The sequence below is a fragment of the Juglans regia genome, chromosome 12 (genome assembly GCF_001411555.2).
Source record: "Juglans regia cultivar Chandler chromosome 12, Walnut 2.0, whole genome shotgun sequence".
Taxonomy (NCBI): Eukaryota; Viridiplantae; Streptophyta; class Magnoliopsida; order Fagales; family Juglandaceae; genus Juglans; species Juglans regia.
This window is the reverse complement of record NC_049912.1, coordinates 26,856,065-26,876,664: the sequence shown is the minus strand read 5'-3', so window position 1 is coordinate 26,876,664 and position 20,600 is coordinate 26,856,065. Positions and strand designations below refer to the sequence as shown.

Below are 20,600 nucleotides of genomic sequence, written 5' to 3'. Positions count from 1 at the left end.
AATTATGTTTGTTATTATAAAGTTCCTGCAGAATTTCATCATTTGTTTTTGGGTTATAATTGTGGGTTGATGTAATTTATTGACTTTTGAATTTACCTAGAAATAGGTGATATTTATTATTAATAAAAAGGAAATAAAAACAATATTTCCTTGTAGCTCTTAATTTAGAAAAAAAATTAATAGGAAAAATAATTTAGAAAAAATATTATTATTTAATTAATAGATGGATAATCCAATGTTGGAATAGGTTTTAAGTGGAATAGCCAAATGCAAAATTATGTGAGATTATGTAAATTTTACATTTGCATTTGTATAATCCAATGAGGATACTCTTAGCTAGGTTAATATGAGGTATTTGTTATTTGTTAAGACCATACATTAATAGCTTATGATCTATGTAACTTGTGGTTTAGTCAGATGCGAGATCGTTTTTGGTGCTTCAAATAGCGAGCAAAAGGAGGGACTCTGGTTAGGCGTTAAGATAACAACTAGACTAAGATCTGTAAGGTGTATTGAGATTAGACATACGCTCTTTTTTAAAAGAGAACTCTATCGTAGCATGTATTTCATACTACATGTATTATTAAGACCAACAATAGATGCGAGTGAATGAATCTCTGCTTCCACAACGGGTGAGTCTTGTAAGTCACAATTGATGACCTTAATTTATTTATACCCTTAGGAGACCTTTGACCATGTCATGAGGTTGAAGGTTTAATGTCTGTTACTTTGGCACGTTGTCTATGACCATGAATGATACGGTCTAAAGAGACATTACTGGAAAAGCGACTTGACTAAAACCGAATGATATGAGGGCAAATAGAAGACTATTTGATAATACATAAATATTGTGTTTAAACTAACTATAGGCAAGTTATGTTGCTTCTTGGAAGTTGAGACATAATTGTTGGTACATCATGTTTTATGGCGATAAAGCATTGTTCTGAGCCATTCGGACTCGAGATGGATTAGGGATTCTTAGTCTGATGTGACCAAATGAGTCGGGCTATAACGAGACACTTTTAGGGATGTTACTATACTGATTTTCTCTTAGAGAGATTTGGTATAATGCTCCCATTTTTCTTTTACAAATATGCTCGGTAATCACATAGCCTATTTGTCAGTATGAGCACTTCATGCACAGACATAAAATCTCTCTCTCAAATGTGCATCTGATCTTTAGTCCAGACATTTTAGGTTGTGGAACATGTGGGTGTTGCTCTGCCTTTCTACCACGTAGCACATTCCCCCATCGACAATGATGATTTTGGACGAACAACAACAATTGTAGAAGTTCGTTGAACAACCGCACTTGATTTGAGATTTGCCACTAGAGGTAAACGCTTCAGCTGTATTCTGATTTAGTTTTACTAACACAATCTTGGTCTCTAACTCTCTAATATCAAATAACACACTGCAGTTTCTTTGAAGTTTTTATTTTTTATTTTTAATTAGGTTTCTTTTTATTTTATGAGATGTAGCTTGTCACGTTAATAGTTTAATTTCTAACAAAATTACTAATTAAATCTATCTTACAAGCACATAGTAAAAGTACAATTAAAATTCACAAATTGCAACTTGACTTTAAGAAAAATTTCATGCACATAGATTTTGGTATTTAACACTAACTAGTGCATAAAAACTTTATTGCAGAAGCAAAAGGATAGTTGACGCATTAATATTATATAAATCACACAAAAAAATTACATTTACGTAAAAGATGACACTTACCAAACAATAAAAAGCGTTTTTAGAAAAATATTCTGATGTGATAACCATTACCAGAAAAAACATTTGTTTTCTTAAAAACTAATTTACTAAAATAATCTTTCATAAAATAAACGTTTTACATACAAACAAACAAACCCTTACATGCATGCATATAGCAGTAGTACTACTGCTATTTCTGAAAAAAAAAAATTGAGTTTATATATATAAAACATAAGATCACATAAAAATAAGTTTATAAATTGACATATTTTATATAATATATTAAATCTAGTTTATAATAAATATAAATTTATAATTTAACATATCACACGTTATTAGTTTTTGTGTTTCATTTTGTGACATACATTTTTCGGAGAAGCTAACAGCAATGTTTTGAATACCGTACCAGACGCTGTATCGGTCAAGGTATTGGAATAAAATATTTCAGTACCGGTACCGTTTCATAATAGCGTTTCGGGATAACATTTCGAGATAGTCGATATATAAATAAATTATATTTCAAAATAATAGTCTATATATAAATAAATTATATATAAATACATATATATAAATTATAAATAGTCTAATCTGAATTGGAGTAAAAAAATAAACTTGTAGCTTGAAAAAATTTTTAAAAAAATGAAGGTCGAAATACAGGCCGGTACAAGTTGAAATACAGATCGAAACAACTGGTACCAGCCGGTACGGTCAATATTTAAGCCGGTATAAAATATAAATAGTACTTATATCGGCCCAATGACTGGTACGACAAATACCGACCGTACCGGTAAGTACAAAACAATTTTTACAACTTTGACTAACAGTATGATATAGACAGTTATGCCTATCGGTTTTTCTTTATTTTTTTGAGGATGTGGACATTCCACTTGAAAAACGTTATTTAACACAGTCAACCGATTTGCTAAATGACCAAGTCTCCATGATTACATATGTAAACACTGAAATAGTTTTTTTTTAAATATTAAATTTCTTTTCTGGCTGATTAATTAACATAATTGTAACGATCGATATTGACTTTGAAAACAAATACTTGGTCAAAATATTAAAAAAAAGCCACACATGACTCAGTAGTACTACACCATTGATTATATGTGTTATATATATATATATATATATTGAAAAATTTTAAAAATCAGATTTTTAAAACATTTCATGAAAATCAGCTCCAGCATTAATATCAATGGTACTCATGTGAAGGCTCATATGGATATGCATTAAATTCAATATTCTATCATATATATGTTTATTTAAAATTTATCTATTTAAAACTTATATCAAACATTACTTTATAACAATACCCATACCTATAAAATGTGAAATATATTAATTGTTCAATATTACAAAAATCCTATTAGTATTTGCGTACCCCAAAGTCAACATTCAACCAATTAATTGATTTTAAGAAAAACCCCCGGCCATAAAAATTGCAAAAACGTACGTATATATAATTTCTAACAGGAGATAATTTTTAGGAATTAATTCTAACTACTGCCCACAGGTTTGATCAAATAGATCAAATGCTATTACGCCACCACAGTTATACTGCTTACTTTGTTTCATTGACGTAACATCACGTGATTTATTAAAAAAATTAAAAACATAAATATAAATGGGGTAGAAAGAACCTAGGGTTTCAATATTCATTTTTATGTATTTTTGGATGCCATATTGTTTTGAATAATTTTTTTTAATAAATTAACCACGTGGACGTCAATGGGGCAAAGTAAACAGTGTAACTGAAGTGGCAAAGTATGTAGCAGTTAGATCTCTTGATCAAAACTCAGCCGTTTATTGGCAAAAACTAATCAATAACGAAGGCTTTGCCGTTGTAAAGCAATGGGAGACTTTTTCTTGAGTTATAACGTTATCCAATTGCCGCTAGCTGATAATAGAATGCATGAAGAATATTTACTTATATATAAATATAATTGTACATGATTATCAATAAAACGACTACAAACCAAATCCACTGTACGTAATAATCATATATATATATATATATATATATTGTCTTTCGCTCTAGCCTCTAAAATTTGATTAAAAACATGGTGTGAACATGTGAATTAAAGAATTCGATGAGCCGTCATCGGCAGGAAAATCCTTCTACATATAGTGACAAGGACATTGACGACTTCGTTGCTCAAGTCCTCCTGTATTGGCAGTATAAATTCAACGTGTCCGCAACATTAATTGTTCCCATAAACAAGAAAGAAATTAAGTAATTCTCTGGTGATGGGGGGGTTCCAACCTTTCATCCTTGCATTTCTTGGTGTTTTGTCTCTTATACTACTACTTCTGGTTCATGCCCAGGATCAATCAGGTATGACATGCTCTAAATCTTGTCGTACGTACAGTATTAATTGGTTTTGGTTGGGCTAACCATGCATGCATAAATCTAAGATATTGTTCTCTGTTTTATGATCTGTCTCAGGCTTCATAAGCATAGATTGTGGGTTGTTGCCAGCAAATTCAACATACAAGGAAAAGACAACAGGCATAGATTACGTCTCAGACGCCAACTTCATAGACACTGGTATTAGTAGGAGCATAGCATCTGAATTGATAGATACCCTTCAACGGCAGGTATGGACTGTCAGAAGCTTTCCTCAAGGAGTCCGGAACTGTTACACCATTAACATCAGAAGAGGCATTAGATATTTGATACGAGGAACCTTCTTGCATGGGAATTACGATGTAGAAGGTAATTTACCAGAATTCGATCTGTATCTGGGGACAAACATGTGGGATACAGTCAAGGTGAGGAATGCATCCTTTAGTATTAACAAGGAGGTCATACATGTCCCAACTCGAAACTATATACACGTCTGTCTCGTAAACACCGGCCTAGGGACACCATTTATATCAACAATAGTGTTCAGGCCATTACAAAACAACTCGTACGTGACCAAATCTGGATCGTTGGCACTCTTTTGGCGCGCAGACACTGGTTCGACTAGCGATTACGCATACCGGTAAGTCATTCTATATGAGATCAAGTACTGCTAAATTTTCATTAATATTAATTGCTGCAAAGTGAATACATCTTTCACGAATATTCTGGCTGTGAAGTAAGTTTGAGCTGTGGAAAATTGTCTGTCTTACAATAAAGAAAAATTTTACTCATCATTCGTATACATAACACTTTTTTTTTTTTTTTTTTATCAAATATGTGGTATATAGATAATAAGTAGAAAAATTCAATTAATTTAAGAAGAATAAAACAAAACAAAAAATTTAAAAATAAAAAAAGTATAATATATGATATGTGAGAATGATGATATTAGTTGCAAAACTTTTCAATAAAACATTCATTCTGCTCCGGTATTATTATACTGAATATATGTGTTTAATTAATTAGGTACCCAGACGATGTGTATGATCGCCGCTGGACACCCTATAACTCCTATGAATGGAAAACGTCCTCGCAGTCGCCCTATAACTCCATTGACTTGAAAGACTTGAGCACAGGACTTACCATTGATTCCCAAAGTCAGTATGATGACCAACCACCATCTGTTGTCATGAGTACTGCAATAACCCCAATAAATGAGAACGATCCCATGGAATTGATCTACTGGAAACCAGACGATCAGCAAATCTATATCTACGTGTACTTTGCTGAAGTCGTAAAGCTAGAACCCAACCAGTACAGATCATTCAACATTACTCTCAATGGGGAATACTGGCATGGACCTATTGTCCCTGATTACCTGTATACAACTAGGGTGTACAGTACATCGCCCGTGGCTGGAGGGACGTATAATTTCTCGATCGTCAAAGTGGAAAATTCAACACTTCCACCCATCCTAAACGCAGTTGAGATCTATTATGTGAAAGATTTCTTGCAACCAGAAACAGACCGAGCGGATGGTACGTTCTTCCACACACAAATTATAAGCTTTCTCTATCATGAGTTTCGTACGTACTTCATTCTATTGATCTGCATAAATTTGACTGGCTAATTGGATATATGTATATGAGAATTTTTAGTTGATGCCATCAGCAAGATCAAATCAACATATGGAATAAAGAGAAATTGGCAAGGAGATCCATGTGCCCCGAAAGTGTACTCGTGGGAAGGTCTAGATTGTAGCTATGATGCTGATAATGCCCCCAGGATCACATCCTTGTAAGTTTCCTTCCTTGATTTGAACAGCTTTATCACTTTCCAATTACTTGTTCTCAACTATCCCTAATTTGGAAAATGTAAATTGCTCAGGAACTTGTCCTCAAGTGGATTGACCGGAGAGATATCTGCTGATATATCAAATCTCATAATGTTACAATCTTTGTAAGTATGAATAATTCCCATAATCAAATAAATAAAAAGAAATAATCTATTCATAAGTTGATGTGGAGAACACATCATTCATATCATTGAATATGTGACATGCAAATTTAATTTGTAAGATTTCAATTTGAAAATTTTTCTTACAAATTAAATCCTACAATATCAACAGGCGAGATCATACATTGTGCATACTCCACACTAGCTCGTGAATAGAATTTTTCTAATAAAAAATCCTAATTACTTCACAATTATTTTCGACAATCAATATCAAAATTGTAATGATTCCTTATTACAGGGATCTATCAAACAATAGCTTGATTGGATCAGTGCCTGGTTTTCTGTCTAAGTTACCAAACTTGAGGGTCTTGTAAGTTACTTGGACCTTTTTTTTTATTTATTAAAAGACTGATTCTAACAAAACTCGAACTGGGTCATGAATTAAGCGGAAATCATAATCATTCTGCCTTTGCAGAAACTTAGAACGAAACAAGCTCACAGGTTCAGTTCCACTTGAGCTAATTGAAAGAAGAGACGATGGTTTACTATCATTAAGGTATGATATTTGTCAAAGAAATTGATTTATCGATCGTATATCTCTAGCGAGCGAAGAAGCTAAAGCTAGCACAATTGTAAATTTGTAATATCTAAAAATTAATTAATGATACATCAATATAATCGCTTTGCAATTAAATTCCATGCCTTATTTTGCTAGCGTGGGAGAAAATCCAGATCTATGTGGGTCCCGTTCTTGCCAAAAGAAGAAAAACAACAATGTTATTCCAATAGTAGCATCAGCTGTCGGTGGATTGATTGTCCTCACATTGATTGTCGTGGCTATCTTTTGGGGGACTAAAAGGAGAACAAAACACGGTACGTAAGACTAATATGTAAACAAACAAAAAACACTCTTTACAAAAGTCATGCCTAACGCGACCATGTTTGTTTTTCAGATACGATGGTAGATTCTGAATCCAACAAGCAGAATATCATGTCATTGGAGACTTTACAGCGTCAATTTACGTACTCTGAACTACTAAGAATTACCAACAACTTTGAGAGAATTCTTGGAAGGGGTGGCTTCGGAACAGTTTATCATGGCTACATAGATAACACCCAAGTTGCAGTGAAGATGCTCTCTCATTCATCAGTTCAAGGTTATCAGCAGTTTCAATCGGAGGCACGTACCATCACTCATAATATTAGAACTTTTCGCTAATATAAATTCATACATACATACCTACCATGAATGTATGTATGTATGTATTGGTGTATACATTTATATATTAAACTAAGGATCACGTGGTAATTCTAATTTACAGGTTAGACTTCTTATGAGAGTCCATCATCGAAACTTGACTACCCTCTTTGGGTACTGCTATGAAGGAACGAACATGGGGCTCATTTACGAGTACATGGCCAACGGAGACTTGGGAGCACATCTTTCAGGTTTGGGAATAATGAAATTATTTACCAAAGACTTGCAGACATTTAAGCTTTTTTATACTTAATTTTGTCCTCGATATAGGAAAGAAAATCTCCCTGATATTTTTAGGAATCAGGAAAAAAAAAATTCCTTTCCCAGAATTTTATGGCAATGGCATTGATGGTCAAAGGCTTAGGAATTAAGTTGTAGTGCTATATATGTACTTATACTTTTAGACTCATTTTATCAGTTTTCTTTTTAAACTTTAAATTTCGAAATTTTGATCAATATAACAATAGCTCGTCACATGCATTGTGATATAAATAAAAATTGTAATTACAAATAGCATTTTTCTTAAGAATTTTGTTAATGGATGCAGATTGGAACGCAAAAACCTTGACTTGGGAAGATAGACTTCGAATCGCGACGGATGCTGCAAAAGGTAGCATGCTGCAAAGAGTTAACTTGGAATTTTTTTTTTTTTAAAAAAAAAAAACTGAACCCATGGAATTGTGTGGAATGGGAAAATTAGGATTGGAGTATCTGCACTGTGGTTGTAAGCCACCTATAGTCCACAGAGACGTGAAGACTACAAACATATTGTTGAACGAAAATCTGCAGGCAAAACTGGCTGATTTTGGGCTCTCCAAGATTTTCCCTACTGATAGTGGCGCCACTCATGTTTCTACAGTTGTTGCTGGCACCCCTGGCTACCTTGACCCCGAGTCAGTATTTCTCTCATTTAGTTATTTGTGAACAACATTGCAACAAAGGTGATGAAAACGTAAGGTGCATGCTCTGTTTACTTACGCGCAGGTACAACATAACAAACAGGTTTACCGAGAAAAGTGATGTCTATAGCTTTGGAGTGGTTCTGCTGAAGATAATCACGAGTCGACCCGCTATAGAAAGATCTGAGGCAAGGACTCACGTAAGTGAATTCGTGAGGTCCATGCTTGCCAAGGGGGACATAAAAAATATTGTTGATCCCAGGTTGCAGGGAAACTTCAACAGTAATTCTGTTTGGAAAGCCGTTGAAATAGCAATGGGTTGTGTATCTCCAACTGCTACGAAAAGGCCAACCATGAGCCAGGTAGTGGTGGACCTAAAGGAGTGTATGGCAACTGAATTAGCTCGGGCGAATGAGGGCGATTCCAAAGAATCCATGAAAATGATCAACATGGATCTGGGTACTGAACTCAATCCATTGGCAAGGTAAGCGCACTTACGCACGTACATACAGATTGAAACTGGCGGCCATGTATCGAATCTTGAAGTACATATATAATTTTCTGCTTTCCGGTAATTTTCTATCGATGAATAATATTGTTGCATGTATCGAATCTTGAAGTACATATATAATTTTCTGCTTTCCGGTAATTTTCTATCGATGAATAATATTGTTGCTCCATTGATCACCCATCAGGGTGGTTCTAATATTGGAACTATTAATTTGTTTGAAATATGTACCCAAGTTATCATGAGCTGGATTGTCTATATATCTATATTTTCGAAAGTCAAAAAATGAAGTGAACATGATTAATAAAGACTCCAGTAGGGCTACAAATTAAGGATTTAAAACATGGAGTACTAGAAAATTAAACGAATACGTACGTAATGATCACATATATCCACAATAAGAAAATGATAAAACGACTCGAAATACATACGAATTTCATATGTTTAAGGGTGAGTTTGGTTATCAAACTCATCTCAACTCATCATTACAACTTTTTCAAATCTCAATATAAAATATAATAAACAATTTAACTTTTTCAAATTCTAAAATAATAATAATATTAAAAAATAATATTCTAACAATATTTTATCATCTCAACTCAACTCAACTCAATTCATTTCAACATCCAAACATAACCTTAAATCAAATAACTTAGGTGCCTATAGTTTGTGGTTCTAATAACCATGCTGAGGTTATTGGCTTGCTTTATGGCTTGAGGCATACTAGGTGTACGGGCTTTGATGCTATTGAGATTGAGATGGATTCAAAATTGATTATTGATTGGATTGGAAGTCGTAGGTGTGGTTTGTGGTACCTAGAAGATTATTGGGAAGAAATCATGAACTCTCTTGGTCAGATTCGTTTCACTAGTAGACACATATTTAGGGAATGCAATGCAATTGCTGATTTTTTGGCTAAATTTGGTGCAAAATGGAGTAATTTTACTTATTATTCTGCTTTGGAACTTCCACGGACAGCTAGAGGATTCCTCAAACTTGATAAGGGCGGTTTGCCATATTTAAGAAGGAAATAAGTTATTTTCTCCTATAGGTGGTCAGTAAGGTGCTTATAGACATAATAAGAGCCTCGGTTTTGCTTTGTTTTATTTGTTTTAGGCTTGTTAGAATTGGCATTTTGCTGGTTTATTATGATCTTAATGGTTTGTTTTGACACTTGGTTTTGGGTTAGTTTATAGAATTATATTTTGTAAACTCCCAAGTGTAATAATGTTACCACAGTATTCTTCCGCCATAAGTGAGAGCCTTTTTAATAAACTTGGGACGAGGCAGTTATGTGTGTGGCTACCGACTCTTCTTTTAAAAAAAAAAATCAAATAACTTAATTCGGTTTCGGATCCAGTCAAAACTTGATTTTCATTTTTTACAAGAATTAATTCTATTTTTAAATTTTATAAATACTTAATTTTATATGCTTTTTTATTTTTATTGTGGGATGTAATATTAATATTAGTATTTGGCTACTACTTAATATCTCAAATTATTAAATTTTCTTTGTTAATATGTAATTTTATTTTATGAGAATATTAAATTTTCTAATGTATTATTTGCTTGGATGTTGATAATAAAATATTTTATCATATATAAATCCAGTTGTAATTGTGAATGATTTATATAATTAACTATATTATATTAGTTGGGTTAAAAAATCAAATATATGGGTTAAATCAACCAATTGATATGAAAGGGGTTAAATGAGTTGAAATGGATTAAATGGGTCGTGTAGTATCACTCGTTATTTAAACGGGTCCTGCGTTAGGATTTCAGGGCCTGGCCCGTTTAATTAAACAGGTTGGGTTCGAGTTGACCCATATAGTCTATTACTCATAACTTGACACGATCCAAATATGACAACCTACATGCAAACACGAATTGTGCCCACCCCTACTCAGAAGACATGTTCCTGATTTCATCTCTTCGAATTTAAAATATGAAAAGCTCATATTTTTGCAAGTTGCAGTTTGAAAAATATATAAGCAATTAATCTGGCAAGATCATCATGAAAAAATGATATCCCTATACATCAACCCGTCTGTAGGCGCACTTCTGCTACCTGAATGAATGTTCACCACGGTTAATTTCCAAATGCTTTTAAGTTATAAGGCGGTTTGTTTTGCTGTAAAACAATTTTTAGAAATAGAATTTCATGGTTTTCATTAATGTTTGAATATGTTTGGAAATGTAAGTCAAACGGAAAATGATTTTGGTGAATGAAAAACTAAATTTCTGTTTTGGAAATTGATCTCGGCTCAAAAGTTCTAAAAACATATTTTCAATATGTAGTAAAGGGATGCCCACTATGGCCACTCCTTCCCTTCCTTTGGCTAGGGGTTATAAAGTGGCTAATTAATAGGCACTTCATGAGCCTTAAAGGCTAAGACGGCTGGGATTATACTTAGAGGGGCTATTTATAAAGCCCCTCTCCCTCTGAATGAAGCACTTCATGCACAAATAGAAACCTCTCTCCCAAATGTGTGTCTCTCTAGTCCTGGCATTTTAGGCCGTGAAATATGTGGATATTACTATGGCTTTCTTCCATATACTCATATAGCACACTCCACTTGTAATGCCCCGTATCCAAGGGTCTGGAGAGTTAACTCATGTCACTTAAAAATCATTTTCCTTCCACACAGTACATACTCTAATTTTTCTCTATCGTACAAAATACTTATATATTTACATCAATTACTCCAGAATAACTATTCTAAGACCATACAAAGTCTTAATATAAACCTCAATCTCCCAACAAATCACATCATCAGAGCACAACAAGTTTACTGAATGAAAATTCTCAATACCCATATAAACCTTTTATGCTTAAACCATCATTCTTAACTCTTCTCACCCATACTCCATATCCTTGATCCTCAACTGAAACATTCAAATCATCTGAAAAAGATGGTGGAGATAAGGGGTGAGTTATCAACAACTCAGTAAGCAGAGAACATATACTATTATGTAAACATGAGCCTTTTCAAAAAATTCAGTATGCAGAAACAAAAACATTTTATTTTTATATGCATATCTCAGAAAAAACGTGTTATCAAAAAATCAGAGTGACTTTTCAATCTTTTCATACTCAAAATCAACAATTCATATTTAAGGATCCATTTCACATTCAAAAACGCTTTGGCATAACATAACTGAACATCTTTATCTTATCATATCATATCATATACCATGTTTAACCCCGTGGCCAAACTAGGCAGTATCATGTGGTGAACTTCCCCTTTTTCAATCTCGGAGCCCCGAGTATGCACACAGGAAAGAACATATAAAAAGACCACTTTGTTTCCAAAGTGGGTGCACTCATATCATATCATATCATGGTGGTACCAACCATATCACGTGAACCAGTATCATCATCTCAGAACCATATTCAGAACAAATACGTATGCCAAAGTTTTATCATATTCATATCATATCAAAACACGTGCGAAACATATTCATATAATTTCCATTTGATAAAAAACAGATCAAAATCATTTCATATCACATGCATAAAAATTTAATGATATCATATTCGCTCTTTTGCATATTTCAGAAACATGTCAAATATTGCTCATGTCTATACATTTTATGTCAAAAACATTTCTTTTCTCTTTCATATGTATCTCATGATGGAATACGAAATATATACTGAGGTTGTTTTTCATTTTTTCTTTTTAAAACAACATGCACATTTTTTTTTTACAACCCAACCTCAGTTCATTTCTTCTTTTTTTTTTATGCAAATCTAGCATAGGAACCCCACTTACCTAGACAACTTAGCTTTTCAAAATTTTCATCAAAAATGTCGAGTCGACTATAAATCGTCACCTATAAAAATAATCACATAATTTCCATAAGTTTCCAATCAATCACGGATTTCGATATTTAAGCCTAAACTTCTTAAATAACCTATTTTAATTCTTAAAAACTTAAAACCTTCATAATCCCAAAATATATCATCACTTCCTAAAATCACCAATATCCACCATAACACACGTTAAATACAAAACACCAATATTTAAATCCGAAACAGCCAACAAATCTCGTAGCATAAACCAATCACACAAACAACTCTATCATCCAATCCAACCGACCCCCTTACTCCTCGGACTCAGTCCGACACAACCAATCAACAGTTTAAATACAGTGTAACGTGTTAGTGTAAAAATACATTAAATTCACAAGAATTCTTTGGAAAATACTTACAGCGCTATATAATAATTTTCAGAGGATCACGGAGGTGCAAGAACTGGAAATGCAGTTGCAAAACAGTGCAAAATGCACTGTGGCCATGGGTCACAGATACCCATTTTTCAACGGGTGCAAACGAAGACCTGAGATTGATAGGGGGTAGGGCTTAGGAAGGTCGGTGAAGCTAGTGGTGGTGAATGTTGGCCGTGGGTGGCGGCGCAAATGGTGGTTGAAGACCAAAAACACCCAAATCGGAAATGAGGTTGGATGTGCTTCACCGGTGATGGATCGGAGGTAGGGTTGGGTCCAATGGGTTGCTTGGAGGTCGATGATGATGTGGTGAAGAAATGGCGGCCAATGGTGGTGCGACGGCGGTGCGCGAGCACAAGAGGTGCCGCGGCTTCGTGTGGCGCGTGGGGGCTAACGGCGGTGCTGTTGGGGTTGAAATCGGAGGGTGGTGGTCGCCAGCGACTGGGGGAGCTGGGGAGCCGGGCGGTGTCGCTCACGGCGGCGCGACGTGGCGGGGCTAGGTGGATGAAGAATAACGCACGAGAGAGAGAGAGAGGGAGGGGGCTGGGTCGCACGGGAAGAACCAGGAAGAAAGAAAAAAAAAGAAAGAAAAAAAAAAGAAGAAGAAAAAGAAAAAGGAAGAAAAGAAAAGAGGAAAGAGAAAATGTAGGGAAAGAAATGAGGTCCAAACCCCACATCTTGGGTCACAAAAATGATCCAACGGAAACGATTTTAAAACAGCAAGTGAAATAAAATAATTCAAATGCAGTGATTAAAATGAAAATAAACAATTAAATCCGATAATAAGTTAATTTAATTCGAGAAGAAATTTAAACACATAACAATAATTAATTTAAATAAAGCACTTCAAAAATAATTTTTGTAAACTAAAAAATCATAAAAATATTCCAATTAAAAATCCAATAATTTTAAAACAAGAGAATAAATTCTAAATCATTAAAATAATTCATTCATTAAAAATACACTAAAATACGGGGTGTTACACCACTATTGATGATGATGATTTCGGATGAACAACAACGACTGTGAAAGTTCGTTGATCAATCACACTCGATCTGAGATTTGCTGCTAGAGGTAATCGCTTCTATTGTATTCTAGTTTAGCATAGTCAACAAGAAAATGAAATATGAGTATTTTCTATGTTAAAGCTCATATACATGCATACTAAGGATATGGAATAAGAAAAGTTGTGTCATCATATAAAATATTTTTTTCCAATCACAATTGTATGAGTTATATGATGAGAGCAATTATCTCGTAATGTTATGACTTGCTAAGAATTGAGTTATAAGTAAATTATGACATAAAATAGTTATTACATCACACTTAAGTTGATGTAATATGGGGTTGCGACCTTAATTCTAACATGTCTTTCTTAAATGAAGTTCATTGGCCTTTAAGTAAGGCCAATTGATTATTTTATGCAAACATGAATTCTATTAAGATTATGGAGGATCTAAGTTTGAATATTTTTGTTGAGTCAAGAAAATTACTCATATTTTCGGCGAGAGTTGGGTATTGTGAATTTAATTAATATTTTTTTAAAAGAATAATTTTTAAAGAACATTTTATCACACATTACCTTAATATAAATATTTTCAAAATTTTGAAACAAAAAATTGCCGAAAATAGTGAAAGTATGGGAGTATACCTTTGAATGAGAGTGTAGCACTAGTAATAGTGACTCTCAAAACTCACTAGAATATAAGATTCTCATAATTAGTGTGGTGGCTATATATCACTATTATCTCATCGTTTAGAGACTAGAATAGAATATTTATAATATGTGCTCCGCTAAGAGTATTGAATTCACATGGTAGGAATCTTAACATAGAATTTTAGATTCATTCCACTTATATGATCTAACCTAGGGTGTTGATCCGATTAACAAAGAAAAACTGGAGATGATAGAGGTATAAATCCATCTCTTAGCACTAGCTGAGTTGCCTACAGATAACCATTGATCACACATTTGATGAAATTTTTTCTATAATGAGTTAAATAGTTGATTCTTGTAGCCAAATTAGATGGTTAGTTTTTGTGATATTTAGGCGCAAAGTACGTTGAGCACATGTTGTTCTTTGTACTATTTTGGTATAAAAAGCATATGAATGCACTGGTATTATTTCATGCGAACTAAATCAACCATTTGTACAAAAATACCCAATGTACCTAGTCATTATTATTGATGACCTATTGAATAAAATGGGTTCTTAAGACACTTTTGACAATTTTTGAAAAGTGTCCCCCTAAGAGACAAGTCAATCTGTTGTGTTAGATTATTAATTGTTGCCTATTTAGTTGCTTTCCATACTACTAGCCAGTGGACATGGGTTTGTAAAAAGAAACTCAAACTTCATGTTTTGCGAGATTGTTTACGAGAAAAACAATTTCTAGAAGTTCTTGTTCAAAATCTATTGACAATTAATGAGATGGTGAATACCAAAGAATTTATTTTTGCCTATATTATTTGGTGTTGCCATTATGGTTTGCTCATAGGAGTTAGAGGTTGAAATTTCATTACATGGTAAATATGACTTATTTGATTAAGTTTGTGATGCAATTTGGACAAGTCATTAGAAGTAATGGCTAAACTGTTGTGATTGTCCTTAAAGGCAAAGATCCTATTCGCTTTACCCTTAATGAAAAATAAAGGTTGGTTATCTCACATGTTGTTGTTGAGTACATGAGATTCATATGAAACATTGAAGTCGCAAATTAAGTTTGTTGAATGATATTTGTGATCACCTTGTAGATTCTTAAAAGTCACAGTTGAACTTGCTGACTGGAATTTAAGATTTATATTATGAGTTTGACCCTAAGTGAGATTGTGATGAATCGCTAACTTCATAGTTGTGCAAATGATTTTTATATATAAAAGCATAATCTCTTGGTAGACGCATGTTTTTTGGAAGGTTACTGCACATAAGATTGCACATGGAGAGGAATGGTCCTAAAATACTATTTGAGAGTTGTGGTTTAATTATTTGTAGTTGACTATGTGATTTCTCTCCCTTATGGTATTGCTCATCGTGCACATGATAGTGATGTGTTTTACAATCATGTGGCATGGTTGGGATGTAATGCCCCCAAATCCTGCTTGAGATTTGACTGAACTTGAAGCATCTGGACATGCAATACAAAATTACCTGTCCTCATTCATAACAGATAACGATGCAATACACAGAGCATGAAACTAACAATATGTAATATTCGCATCGGATAATTTTTTTTCTTTGAGCAATACTATGTACCAGAAGTAATGTATCCCAAAAACATAAACATACTTTATGACATTCACAATATAACCTAATAACTAAAAGGTTACAGTACTTATCCAATAGGTCTGCAACATAATTAGAACTGGAGACAGAGCTCCCGAAGTACATGCAAAACTACGATAACTACTAGCCTAATCCATCGAGTAGCTCGTGCAACCCAGTCAAGGATGCCATAATACTATCATAAAAATGAAGCGTCGAAGTGATGAGCTCTGCGTCATGCCGTCACTGTCAAGCCAGCCGATTTGCCGCATCTCTTAATCTTGGGACATGATCTACCATTCCGGAGGGGGGGGAATGGTAGTTGGAATTACCATTGTGAGATTAGAGTACAAATATCAGCAGGTTAACATGAAACTTAACATACAGTTTATGGATGCATGTATGGCAGTAAAGGCTTGAATGTATAACCATAATCATAAATAAGCATGACGTGACTTGACATATAATATATCATGAACTGACATGACTTAAACAGAGCATGGACTAAACTCGAAACTTGACATGACATGAACTGATATGAAAAGAAATGAACTGAAGTGAACTTAAATATGACATAAAGCTGAACGTGAACTAAATATGAATTAAACTTGAATTGAACGTGAATTAATTGAAATTGAACATGAACTGAATTGAACGTTAAATAACATGAACATGAATGTGAAATACATGAACTTGAAATCTTGTTCAATAATTAAGCATGATTAATAAAAGTAACCATATGGGTGCTACGCGATTCCTCTTGATCCGTGTCTCCCTACCGATTACCTCATCACAACACAAGTATATGTACCAGCTGTGAGTGCGTCAACATACTTGACAATTCAGAGGTATCTGCACCTGCTATGGAACACATAATGTACGTATCCAGTGTCAAGTATCTACACCAGCACGAGTACATATAAAATGAAATTGAAATGTAGGTGGCACCGTCAGCATTAGTGCCTGACTTCGCTTTAGTGACCAGTTAATTAGACCCCATTTAAAGCCTGTTGATCTTTACCTTGTCAACTTAGAAAATTTCACACTAGTTTAGACACTCTAGTGTGAACAATAGAGTTCCATTAGGATATTCCCTTATTCTAGCACTTACGGTCGTGATTAAAAGAAACAGGCTTGACTTGACTTGAAAAATACTGGTTTCAAGATACACAAATTGTACTCGAGACATAACGTGACATAAAACAAAAGGACATATAACTTGACATAATGAAACGTGATATGTGCGTGAGATGCATGATTCGACGTAACATGAAACAAACATACAGTACATAACATGGCATAACATATAACAGACAACATTACATAACATGACATAACATATAATAGATAACATTACGTGATATGACATAATGTATTGCAGACAAATATTATTCGTGTAACAGATAAATATTTCATGACAGAATATTATGTATAACAGATAAATATTTTGTGACAAAATATTATGTATAACAGATAAATATATAGTGACATGGCATAGCATGGAATATATGATAACATAAATACATAAACAATCATACATACATAGTAATCTGACAGTAGAAGCTAACTTACAGTAATTGTCGCGTTATGGAGAAATCATGAAACACGAGAAATTGTAAGTAAAGACCTCTAAACATTAGAAATTTCTCACTATTGACTTAGAAACATGAAATGCTATCTTAGAGTAAAATTACTATTTTACCCTCTACATTATGGAAAAATGATCATTTTACCTTTAACTTAAAGATTTCACATTCTAGCTCCAGAAATCACCAAAATTTACATTCATCATGTAAATTTTGTCATAAACTTAAATATCTAATTATAAAAGTTTAAAACACATCACAACTATCACAACACACTAAGCCAAAACCTTCAAAAGCAAAAACTCTTGATTTTTGTTGCAATTCCCTCAACCTCATTCCTCATGCTTAAAACTGAAATATTGTAACATAGAAAATCATATCCTATGTCCAAATAGCATACTAAAACAACCAATAAAAATCCACTTCACAAAAGCACAAAACTTTTAAATACTAAGCTCCAAGCATTAACATAACCTTTGTTTCACAAGGTTTGGTCTCCTTTTCAGGAGAGTTTCTTTCAGATGAGACATGAGCTAGACCGAGAACCAATATTTACATAAAATATTTTTTTGACAGGGCAGATGTAGGTAATTAACGATCTTACAGGTATACACAATAGAAAGATATAGCTTATGAATGCCTTTTGACTAAATCGGCTATTGAGCCAGAGTCCTGCACTCAAGAGAGCAAGTCTGGAACTCCATAATAAAACATTTTCAAGAGCTCTAAAGTTCAAAAATAATTTCCAATATATTCCTAACATACTCATAAGAAATTTCATCTTTTGAATCATCAATTAAAAATCACAAATCCATCACCAAACTTTCGGCTTCAACACTTAAACTCAAAAACATATTTTCTCAAAGTTTTGTTTTGATCAAACCACTTGATCCGAAATATACCATGAAAAAAATCACAAACCAACAACATCACATAGTTTAAAAACATGTCCTAAAATATATTCAAGCATTAAACTCAAGATCACATGGCCAAAATTAAACCATAACAAGGATCGAACCCCAACTTCAACTTTATGGCCTAACCAAGTTTCCTCATACATAAAAATCATATATTTATAAATCAACATCTAAAATCTTCAAAATAATATCCTAACATGTATATAAAAAGGCTTAGAACCATCAAATAAAAATATCATAGCCATTGGGCATGATTTAGCCACAAACGATTCAAACTTTCACAAAACATAAACTATCTTACTCCTTCCAATTTCCAGCTTTTTAGATCTAAGAAAATATTTTATCAAAAACTTATAACATGAAACAAATCCTCATCAAACTTTCATATAAACATGATAAGTACACTCCATAAAATTTTCTACCTATTCCAATAGCTTGGTCAAAAATTCCAAAATATCAAGCATTGTCGAGTTTATTGCCTAGAGCGACCTTTCCATGGTCAAAACAAATTTTGACTGATCAAATGGCCATTAAAATCAACAAAAAAAGATATCCACATAAGTTAGACTCAAATAGGAACAACTTTCGTGAAGGGATATTTGTTAGAAAATAAGTACAAATGCTTCAAAAATGGCAAGCAAAAGGGCTTATGAAAGCTGTCTGAAAGAGCTTCTAAGTTTATTGGGTGTGGGAAAATGGATGAAATAAAAGGGAAATGGACTGGACGCTCTTACACAATCTGAGGGCTGAAGAGAGGGCTTGAGTGACACTTGAGTGATGGTGTGTCAGCCCAAAACAATGGGCAAAACCAACCCATGGTATTGCTCCCTAGAGTTGCCTTATGGGACTTGATGAGTGAGGTGGCTTTGGCCTTCCAATCAACTACAACTTGGGGGTATTTTGGGTAGAGTTTGGTGAGCCATAGATGGGGGAAACTTCCTCCACAACCCTTGCAAAGGTGGTCCAATTTCGTGGGCCTTAATGAGTCTTAACTGAATGGGCCTCAATTTGGGTTTAAAGAGGGTTTGGTTAGGGTTTAAGATGCTATCAAGCATAAATCTAATTTTTCTTGGCACAATAAAATTTTCAAGGTTTAAGGGATTGAATAATGATGTCATAGCATGAATTTAATTGATTAATAGCATGTGAAAGTAATTTAATCAAGTGATTAAACACTAAACTAGAAACTGGAGCCATTTAGGGTTTGGAAGCAAATTTTGGGTTTGGGAAAACCGTTTAGGGTTTTGGTTTTCTCTAAGCTTTTGGGGTTTCAATTGGATTCCAAGTATTTGGAGTTTCACTAAGGTTTAAACTCTCTTCGATTTGATACAATTTGGATGATAGGATGGAATAGTATTTTTCTTAGGTGGCATGATCTCACACCTTGTTTCTTTCACATTTTTATCTCATGGTTCATTTTGGTGCCAAGTGTCCAATGTTATTCACCAACTATGGCTAAGATCTTGCTAAGTGTCCAAATAAAACTTTACACTATAAAGTCCTAAACATAGATACTAACCTTATGGTGCAAATCATTTATAAAAATTTAGCTCTGAAGGGCCTCAAAATAATCAAAATGCGTTTTCGAATAGACGTTTCATCCTAAAACTAAAAAATGGTTTTATTGCGCCATAAAATCTTAAATATTCATCTAAGTCTAATGGCATAGACCGTATCCCATTCTGGCTCTTCTAATTACCTCAAAATAATTAAAATTTCAATTCTGGCACCATAGTGAATGGCTACACTGACTATGTTGACAAACTAAGACCTATGTGATTGAGTCGATTCGTGAAAACTTTTAGATTTTCACGAGGTCCCTAAAACGTATATAAAGTTCTCCATTGAATTTTTAGCGGTCTGTTATAGCATTTAGTGAGCACACACATTCACCGTATATTTTAGAGTTACGGTGAAAAA

The 20,600-nt window shown here is 33.7% G+C and overlaps 1 protein-coding gene across 1 annotated transcript; it reads left to right on the top strand.

The window, feature by feature from the left end:
- The first annotated feature begins 3,963 nt into the window (after nucleotides 1-3,963).
- On the top strand, nucleotides 3,964-8,695 carry LOC109007879 (LRR receptor-like serine/threonine-protein kinase IOS1). The gene is made up of 13 exons (XM_018987751.2): nucleotides 3,964-4,051; nucleotides 4,163-4,703; nucleotides 5,090-5,601; nucleotides 5,722-5,860; nucleotides 5,951-6,022; nucleotides 6,318-6,389; nucleotides 6,495-6,575; nucleotides 6,735-6,892; nucleotides 6,973-7,199; nucleotides 7,342-7,468; nucleotides 7,825-7,887; nucleotides 7,978-8,170; nucleotides 8,262-8,695. Exons 1-13 carry the CDS (start codon nucleotides 3,964-3,966, stop codon nucleotides 8,662-8,664), a joined length of 2,676 nt encoding a protein of 891 aa, XP_018843296.1. The 3' UTR covers nucleotides 8,665-8,695.
- Nucleotides 8,696-20,600: the final 11,905 nt, after the last annotated feature.